The sequence below is a fragment of the Tasmannia lanceolata genome, unplaced genomic scaffold (genome assembly GCF_043159265.1).
Source record: "Tasmannia lanceolata isolate RefF3 unplaced genomic scaffold, GAP_Taslan_0.1 ptg000018l, whole genome shotgun sequence".
Lineage (NCBI taxonomy): Eukaryota > Viridiplantae > Streptophyta > Magnoliopsida > Canellales > Winteraceae > Tasmannia > Tasmannia lanceolata.
In genome coordinates this window covers 11,845,806-11,856,006 of record NW_027518695.1, presented here as the reverse complement: position 1 = coordinate 11,856,006, position 10,201 = coordinate 11,845,806, and the positions used below count along the sequence as shown (strand labels likewise).

Sequence of the window (10,201 nt, the reverse complement as noted above, 5' to 3'; positions counted from 1 at the left end):
TTAAGGTCCTAGTTTAAATAGTAATGACCCACGGGGCCGCGATGACTCTCAACACAAGGCTATGTGTGGCAACCATGAATTGTTTTCTATGGAATATTAGTTTACCCGATAGTGAGGAAGCGTAGGAGAGGGAGAGAATTTTTGACCTCTATTCTCTCTCTTTCTATCATTAAGGCTGAGGACTGAACTAAGAATTCCCTTTATACATTATCAATCAAATTAGAGATTGCGTGAGAGTGGAGAGGACAAGAAAAGGTTGAAAAAACAAACTCATGCCTTACAGAGTCTCTCATGCAACCTTTCTCATCCGTCACTAATATTCCATGGAAAAAACAATTGAACAATACAAGGTTGAGTATATTTTTCTTCTTGTTGGAATTTACAAAATTCTTTACAAATCGTTTCATAGAGAGCTCTTCACTTCAGCCTGCTATGCACATGGAGGACTCATCCTTCTCAGCTGAAGCTGGTGATGCATGCCAAAGAATCAATGATGGTAGGTAGAATTTTCAGAGGCCCAATTGTTGGTGTTGGATTTTTAGGGGGTTGTTTTGGAAATTTTTGTGTTGGTGCATGTTTCCAAGATGGAACTTGGCACACCAATCTAATGAAGACCGATAAAATTTGAAATGAATGGTTGTATTAGGGAATTCCTCAGTAATCTAATTTCTCTGTGTCCTGTAAAGGACATGTCTGCTAAAACATCTAATTGTCTATTTTAAGACGGGTAATTAAGAGTAATCAAGTGGAATATCAATGCTTTGGATCTTGGACTTTGCAAGTAGACCAGTCGAGATAACCAGTCATGACAAGTCGATCATGAAATTTTCAAATATGCTATAGTGGTATCAGAGCTTGCAACCATGTCTAACAAAGTTTGACACCCCCCCACCCCCCTGGTAGGATTATGCGCCCCCCTTATAGGGTGATTTGACGTCAAAAAGCATTTTCATGTTGGGCGTGGGGGACGTAATCTCCCTTATTAAATTCTAAAGGGCCCTCAATCATAGAGAATAAGAGAAGTGTCTAATACTATCTCCAATAACCTTCTTCCTGCAAGTTAGGTCTTATGCTTTGGCCGTCCACTAATCTTATCTCCAATAAGCTTCTTCTCTTATTGAAAAACCCACAAAAAGAACCGTTTGAATAAAAACATGCCAAACCCATCAGAAGTCAAGAACCCTCATTTTCTCTTCATCAACAATTCAATATGTTGTATTGATTTTTAGTCCATAGCTTATTGGGGAATATGAGTCTTTACTAGCTAATGAGAGAGCAAAATAAAGAGTGTCATTATCAACATTCCCCATTTTTCCATGATATTACTAATGAAATTTGAACCACAGCATAATTTCCACACTTGATGAAAGTAGGGGCTGATAAGTAATCTCAAATTAGAGAAATTGATATTTCTTATGATATTCTGTGCAACTAATTGATTAAGTTCAAAGACTATCAGTTCACAATCTGAAAGAAAATCCAAGTTGGAATAAGATAATGAATAGAAGAAAATGGTTCATCATTTCATATACAAATGACATAGTATGCTCAGCTTAACACTTAATAATGGCACAGGGAAATGTACCTAAACATTTAAATTACTGGTTAATCACTGCCCAACAAGGGAGGAAAATATATCATAGAAATTAGAAGACATCTGAGGTGATTGATCCGCTTAAAAGCAGGGTACATTCTCTGCTTTCATTACAAAATTGCATGTTGAGTAAATGGAAGCTGCCGCTGCCCTTACAGCACATTCCCTCTCCAAAGGATCTGCATTCTTTGATCTGTTAAAGACAAAAGAATGATCAGTTTATGTGGTAAGTCTTAATAACTAAGATGCGCAATCAGCTCAGCTTATAGGCACAGTTTCAAAACTTGGACTTGGATAAGAACTTGGCTACGGTTAAAGGGAATCGACTCGGGTGAGGCAATAATTGACGGGATCAATTTTTCATTAACTATATAGTTGTAGGACAAAAAAATAGGTGACTAGGTAGGACAAAACATAGTTGTAGGATTGTGGTGCTTACCAACTATCCCAAAATATATAGGTGATGGGAAAGGCGCTACCATTATCTTTATTAGGCTAGAGTTCAGAGGGCATTGCTGGCACAAGGCCTAGGACCACGCGACCAACCTCCGAACTGGGTCTAGTAACCTGCCTAGGCCAACAATAGTTTCAAAACTCCCTCGTACAATCGTCAACTCCCCCAAGTTGACTCCCTTTTACCGTGGCCATGTAACTCTTTTGACACTCCCGAGTTATGACCGTGTCAACCGAGTTCTTAGATCACGTCGTGTCATGCTGTTTGGCCACGTTTTACCGTGGCCACGTTCTTGTTCGAGTCCGCGTTTTGCCCTATAAAGTCAATTAGAAACTCTTTTGACTCTCCTGAGTTATGACTGCGTCAACTGAGTTCTCAGATCACGTCGTGTCATGTTGACTAGAATTTTCTTTGGCCACGTTTTGACCAGCATTGGCATTATGAAACATGGAGGCAAAGCTTGAACTCGGATGAGAACTCAGCCAAGGTAAATGGGAGTCGACTCAAGTAAGTTGAGAATTGACAAAGGGGTTTTTAATCAGAGTATTGACATGACATGCATATGATAGCCAAATTGCAAATGACTACAATAACAGGGTGCTGGTGACCTGGTGTCATATCATATCGCACCACCACCACGAACAGCATTATGCTACAGTTCTTATAATAAATAACAGCATCAACAAGAATTATAACTATTAGTTTTTAATTGGAGAAAATTGTCATACCTGGAGTCATTTCCTGATGAGTGTAGCTGTTGGAAAACATCTGTGCCTGGAATGTTCACAAATTGCAGGCCTAGCTCACAATGTGATTGCATTTCTTTCACTTGTTTCAACCAGCTTTCCTGAATCAATGACAAATCAAATAAGGATTTATGAAACTAGCTGACATGAGCATACAACTCTAAAATGCAGGTGAAAAAGGATATTAATAAGAGAGTAATGGCCTAAAATTGTGGAATGAAAAACCTATTATGGTGTTAGAAGCAATGTATCTCTTGTCACACAAATAACTATGGCTTAAAAAGTAAAGCAATGACAGTAATCCAGCACTATTCATATTAAACTTACTAGATGTCTTCCCTCTTCAGATAATGCCTTTTCCATCTGATTGAAAAGGGATTTCCACCTTGCCATATGCATATCTGGAGTCGCATTTTTGAAATGTGAGTCATTTTCTTGGTTGGACGAAAATTCTCTGGACATTAGAGAAGGCAATTCCCTTTGAATAGTGTTCCGTACTCTCTTCTTACTACGCCGCAATGCTGCAGACACAAAAAGGAACATGAGAACAATATGTAAGGATTTCGTTCTATTCTTTCCGCATTCTTTATTCTTTGGGAAAAGGAGATCATACTTGCGAGGCGTCCTCTGATGTCCTGATGAAGAAGTTCCAACCATTGAGAAGCAACCATGGCAGCTTAAAAAAAAAATAAAAAAATCCAAATCAGTTTGAATTTTTACAGTTTCTTCAAATTTATATTTCTACCAATCATCTCCTACTACACGCAAGTATAGAAAAGGGTAAAAAAAGAAAAAGAAGCATAAGGTTTGGAAAGACTTTCACCTTTCACAGAAAGTGAAGTAATACTTTCTTGGTTTGCAGAAAACTCCTCACTGGAACCAGAGCTAGCATTCTCGGATGCCATAGTCAAGGCAGATGACAGTTTGTGTGTACGTGTACGAGCCTCACTCTCCAAGTTTAAATTGGAAGCAACGGCAGCTTCACAGTGGACAATTCTCTCTTCTACATCTGATCCATACATTCCAGCCTTGTAGTCCAAGCTTGAAGGAATAGATGGTCTATTGAAAAACATAGTGTCTCCTCTGTCATCAATTTCCTTAATTCCTTTTCTTAATTGGTTCTCTGACTTGTTTTGATTTTGATTATCAAGCCTTTCAGATCTCACTATGGCCTCGATTATAGAATGGACTTGCTTACTATTTCTCACATGGTTTATGATCCCAGGGTTCAGTCCAGCGAGCAATCCGCTAGGAGCTGCAATCTTTGTGACCATGTTGATCCGTTCTTTCTTGGCAAGGTCCATCTTTCTCTTTAGTATATCGTTTTTACTCTTCCTTGAATGACCATGCCGCTTTGGAATTGGTATGCCTCCGTGTGAACATGAAAGGAAACCATTTTGTTTCATTGCGTTCCACACTTGCAGTGGTTCATTCTCCTCCAAGGGACCAGTAGTGCTCCCACACTCTGAAGCCTCTTTAGGTTTCTCAAGTACCAAACTTTTGTAAGGATAAAATGGGTTTTGTTCTACCAAGTTAGGTACATCTGCATTAAGATCAATCCCAAGGCCCGAAGAGGATGTAACATTAAGGTCAAGGTCTTTCTCAAGTTTGGTGGGCAAAGATGGTTTGCTAACATCACCAGCATATGCTGAGGTGGCATTAGAGCTGGGTTTGTTACCAAGATGAGCTTTATCTTTTAAATTCATAGGTTTGTTATGGCTGTAAACAAGACCCAGATTTAAACAAGCAGCAGCTCCTAAAGGAGAGTGATCATTTAGGCTTTTTGTTACATCTACAAGTCCATCTGACAGCATTGATGCTGGGACCTCTGTAATCTGAGAAGTCTCCTCTTTGTTACTGAGATGAGAAGGAGCTATGGCCTCTTTAGTCTTCAGAGATTCCAAATGTCTGGTTTCACTCCCTGTCAGAAGTGAGAGATGTGAAAACAAGCAGAAGCAATACATTATCAAGCAGAACCAGCCTTCTGAAAAAATGAATGAGACTACATTGCAACAGACTAAATGAATAACCGAAATAACCCAGATTCCAACATATAGACAGGAGTTTGGTTTTGCAACTTCGTAATTTAGAAGTGTCAGTAATAATCCAACATATAAAAGGAACCAATATGATGACCATATCTGATATTCAACCAAGAATGTTGCAACACAAAAAAAAAGAATGAGACTACATTGCAACTGACTAAATGAAATGAATAGCCAACCAAAGGAACCTGGATTCCATAGGTCCATCCTATAGACAAGATTTTGGTTGAAACTTCAACATAAAAAGTCAGCACTAAATGAACGAGACAAGAAACCTTATGGAAAAAAAAGGAGAATGAAATTACACTGCAACCGACTAAGTGAATAACCGAAAGAACCTGGGTCCCATTATAAAGACAGGAGTTTGGTTATGCAACTTCCTAGTTTTAGAAGTGTTAGTAATAATCCAAAATATAAAAGGAACCAATTTGATGACCATATCTAAAATTCAACCAAGAAATTTAGGATACTTCCCTCATTTTCATAGAGAAATGTGTAGAAGATCTCAAATTGATCTAAAACAGTGACCGCAACGATGATAGAAACCCGCTTTGAATAAACACACAGCACTATTTTTTCCAAAACAAAGAATAAATGCTAAGCCTTTACATAATTTTTTCAGGTAACAATGACCCAAAGTTCCTTGAAAGGTCAATTTTTGTACAGAACAGCGTCATCATGATTACACACAGATAAGTTCTGAAACTCTGACCAGGTCTTAAATTGTATGGCCCTATTAAAATCAGATTATAAAATTGAATTTCAATTAAATATAAGAGAAGAAAGAATACTCAATACTTTAGTGAGAGAATAAGATGTGTCCAAATAAAGCATATAATAACACCAGATATCAATTTCCAGTCAATACATAACATTACTTGGCATTTTAATGTCTTAATGAACCTGATTAGAACCATGCTGACATGAAAAGATGTCGGCCTTAGTATCTAACCTACATATTCATTTCATCTCTCATGAATCCATTAGATAAAATCAAATCATTAACAACATTGATGTTGTGGGCCAATCATATGAGGTAGCGTCACTTTATTTTTGGAAACACACATAAAGAAATCTGTTCCTTTTTTTGGTTGCTGGGTTTTTTTAAAATTCTTGGGACTTTTTTTCAAGGTTGCCAAGGCAGGAATCGAAAGCGGGATTCGATTCGGGATTTGAAAGCGGGAATCGAAGGCTCCTGAGATGGTGGGAAGCGGGAATCGTGGGTTTGCCAGAGAGTCGACGGGGAATCGTCGGGGATTCGCCGGGGAATCGCTGAGAGTCGTGGGGAGTTGGGATTCGCTGGGGATTCGCAGGGAATCGCCTGGGAATTGGGATTCCTATAAAGTGGGAATCGGGGTTCCCCAGAATCGGGGATTCGAATCGAATCACGGTTCCGATTCGCGATTCGGGGATTCGCGAATCCCCAACTCTGGGTACGCATCCTGCTTCCTTGCTTTTTTTTACCCTGGGCCTTTTTAATCCCAACAGTGAAGTCAACTAGCTTTTTTTTTTCCTACAATTTCAAAACTTCCCGCCAAAATTTAGGGGTATCATTACCAAATATGGGAAGGGAGGAGAGAGAGGGAAGAGAGAAAGAGATAGGACATCATTCCCTAGGAAGAAAATGAGGGGAAAAGAGTCCATGTCATCACATAAGCAATCATTACAAGAGTGGGATTAAAAAACTTCTAGTGCTAAAAGGCAACCAAACATGGGATGGGTTCAAAATTTTACTAGATTATTCCTAGGACAAAATTTTAACTGGCAACCAAACGGAGCTTTAAAGTCAGTGACCGGTCTTAACAAGTAACATAATAAAAGTGGGAGTTTGACTTACCTTTTATAAGTGGGTCTCTTTTGAGACGAGTATGAAAAAAACCAACATATGTTCTTGTAGGGTTTTGTGGTATTTTGGAATATGTCATATTTTGGGCGAGATATTTGATCTTTGTTCTCTTGTTTTCCAAGGTACATGGCCTTGGGGACGAGGAAGAAGTTATCCATGAGCTACCTAGCACAATATCTTGAGAAGATTTATTTTCACCTTTAATTCTTTGCTTAGTGGATTTGGTATTTACCCCCTGGTTTTTCAAATAAATTGATGTGTTCTTTCTGGCTGTCTATTTTGCTTTTCTTTTATGGTCATCCACCGCTTGTAATTTATCCCCAATCATATTTTTGTTTGGAGAAATCTGCACATCCATCGTACGAGAACCCCAATTTTGATTTGCACATACAAAAGGGAAAGAATTACTTTCCCCAACACCTGAGACATGCCTTTTAATCTTTGTGGGAACCATACAACTGATATTGTTAAAGTATAAAAGATTAAATAACGCCACCTCCAACAGGGTTAATCTATTGGAGTAATTGGTTATTTCACATGGTATTAGAGCAAAAGGTCTCGGGTTCAAAACTCCTTGATATTAAAAATCCATGTCTAATGGCCAACCCAAAAGAAGGGCCACATGTGCCGCGTGTAGGCCAACCCTAAAAAGAGGGGCCACATGTGAGGGGGAGTGTTAAAGTATAACAGATTAAATAAAGCCATCTCTAACAGCTTAAGCCATTGGAGTAATTGGTTGGTTCACACAGATATGGATCTACAACTGATATGGATCCTTGTTAATTTTGAGTTCTAAATTGAATGACATGAATTGGATTATGAACTAAGGAATCAAACAGCATAGTTGGACAGATAACATATTGTTTCTACTTTTATCCACAAAAAGAAAGAATCCTTGATAAAAGATAACATCGTTAGTGATACAAGATTCTCTAGGTCCCACCATAGCCTTGAGTTCGAGTTTTTGCAATTGGAAACCGCAAAGCAATTGGGTTGCTTAGTACACACAACCATATCATATAAAACATATGAAGCAAATAGAAAAGCATATCCAATACTTTAATATTGCTCTTGTCTATCCCTTTACTTTAAGATCACAAAACCTCACTTGAAAGAAAAATCAGCAGATGCCAATTCAAAGAGAATCAGAAAAATAGGGTATTTGTTATGACACTATAATCTAATTTGCAATCCAACCCTGAAAATCGATACTTTATGGGTCTCTAAACACAGTTAAAAAAAAAAAAAAACCTACTCCAAATTCAACAAGAGGCCTAACCTGATCTATTTTAACACCTAAACTGAATAAAATGAATTACTCTAACAGGATGTTGAATGAAAAACAAACAATAGAGCAAATCTCGAGAAAAATAAAACATTAATCAGAACTTTAAAAAATTACCATTGGAATCAAACACTGGTTTCAAATCACGCATTTTGATCCGCTTGTTAGGGATCTCCGATCTTACTTCCGATTTCTCATCACTCCTCTTTTCCCCAATCAACTACAATTCAAAACATAAAATCACCAAAAGGAATGAGATATATTGAATAAAAGTACCAAAAAAAATAAAGACAAAATTCTCTCCAACGAATCTGAAAATCAAAGAAATTAGGGTTAGAGATTAGCGGCAGAGACAAACCATGGAAGGAGATCTAGGGTTTGTGACGGAGGAGTCTAAATCAGATCTTCAATTAGGTTGCGCCATTTGAGGATCTAGTATTCGAGGGGAAGAAACCCTAAGTTGGAGTTGGAGAAAAAGGAATTAGGGTTAGAGGTTTTAGGGTTTTGAAGGTTTTTAGGGTTCACGAGTCTTTATTTAAATGCAAGAGAGCGCGCTGACACGCCATTCTCTGCTTCTCTTTCCATCTCTCCAACGGTGAGTTTTTGTGTTCGCGTTTTCAAATTCAAATAAATTGGGGAGCCTTTGACTTGGGGAAGTGATATATTCGCACCCAATGTAGGATAATTAGCACCCCTTTAAAGGGTGCAGACTTTAGTGCTTTTTGACGTCAAGGGGTGCGAATTATCCTATAGGGGGTGCGAATTTATCATCTCCCTTTCCTTATTTAATTACTTTGGGACCCTGCAAGATTCCACTTTGCCACCTTTTCGCCCAAGGATACTGCTTACATTGCACGTGCCATATACACAATAACTGATCCCAATTGGTGGGACCCATTCTGGATTGTTGGAAATTTTTATGATGGTAGGTTGATCGAACGATCATAATAATTTGATCAAGTAATCAAATGTTAAAAATGGTGGGGCTCACTTTTTCACCATAATGGATGGGAAATGACTTATTCGTCCCTTTTGTTTTTACTTGGGACAGAGCCTCTAGTGTAAATCAGTAGTCATAAATACAGTAGATGGGGTTGCCCAAGTAAAAAAGGGCGAATATATCACTTCCCTTTAGGATTCAAATTATGAGGTGGGCCCGTGATGGCCCCGAGCAACTGTCCAAAGCACTAACCTTTACATCAATCGGCCATGAGCCAAGTGTTGTCCATGCTCTATGGGGTGCTTGAGGCTGCTTAATTTTAAAAACAGGCAGAATGCATACACCTCTACTTATTAAAATTAAGCATTTTATTAATCTCATCCCTGATTTGTGGTCTGGGTAAGGTAAGATCCGGATGCTCCGATGCTATAATAAGATTAAGCATTTTATTAATCTCGGTGGATACAATAAGCATAGAGAAATCAAATCCTAATCCATCTTGAGTAATATCCTCTACTTTATTTAAATTTCATTACAACAGTTGGGACTCTTATAATTAATGCTCTATAAATTTATAATCTCTAATATCTTATTCCTACACCGGGAATCGACATTGTTCTTATGTTGGTAATTTATAATCTCTTATTTTTAATACTTAATAAAGAAAAGTAGAGAAATCTAATGTTCTGTTTGGATGCTGGTAGATATTGGGGGGATTTAGAGAAGAAGAAGTTAAAGGGAAATCAAAAGGAAATCAGTCAACGGGGAGATTGTGAGCAAATCTCCCCAACGTCGTTTGGTTGGGGATAGGAGATGTGCAAGAATTTTTTTACCGTATTTTTTAAGATTTTTTTGGGGAATGTTATCAGCACTACTGTTTTTTGATGAGGGCACTCCTCACTTTATAAAAAGTATGATATGGCCCGCACCATAGGATTATCCAAACCGTCCATAAGATGGGCCATAGCCTAAATAGGTTATGCCCCAAAATTATTTCCATTGGTTGATTCTAACCCTCCGATCTATAGAGGGTTAGGATCAACCCTCTAACATTCAGATTGGAGGGTTAGGATCATCCTATGGAAATGATTTTTGGAGCATAACCTATTTAAGCTATGGCCCATCTAATGGACGGTTTAGATCATCCCATGGTGTGGGTCATACAGTACTTTTAATAAAGTGAGAGTGCCCTCATAAGAAAACAGTAGTGTTGATAACATTTCTTTTTTTTTTATAGGATGCTAGCAAACTTCTCCTATGCCACTTCTCGGCATGTGGCGATCCTTGTGCA

At 38.2% G+C, this 10,201-nt stretch overlaps 1 protein-coding gene across 1 annotated transcript; it reads right to left on the bottom strand.

The window, feature by feature from the left end:
• Nucleotides 1–1,660: 1,660 nt before the first annotated feature.
• Nucleotides 1,661–8,553, bottom strand: LOC143851332 (uncharacterized). Its single transcript, XM_077360721.1, has 7 exons — nt 8,329–8,553; nt 8,088–8,190; nt 3,618–4,715; nt 3,408–3,470; nt 3,122–3,315; nt 2,777–2,895; nt 1,661–1,787 (listed from the first exon to the last, which is right to left on the bottom strand). The coding sequence occupies exons 1-7, from the start codon at nt 8,329–8,331 to the stop codon at nt 1,676–1,678; spliced, it is 1,692 nt and encodes a 563-aa protein (XP_077216836.1). The 5' UTR covers nt 8,332–8,553; the 3' UTR covers nt 1,661–1,675.
• Between the last annotated feature and the right edge of the window lie 1,648 nt (nt 8,554–10,201).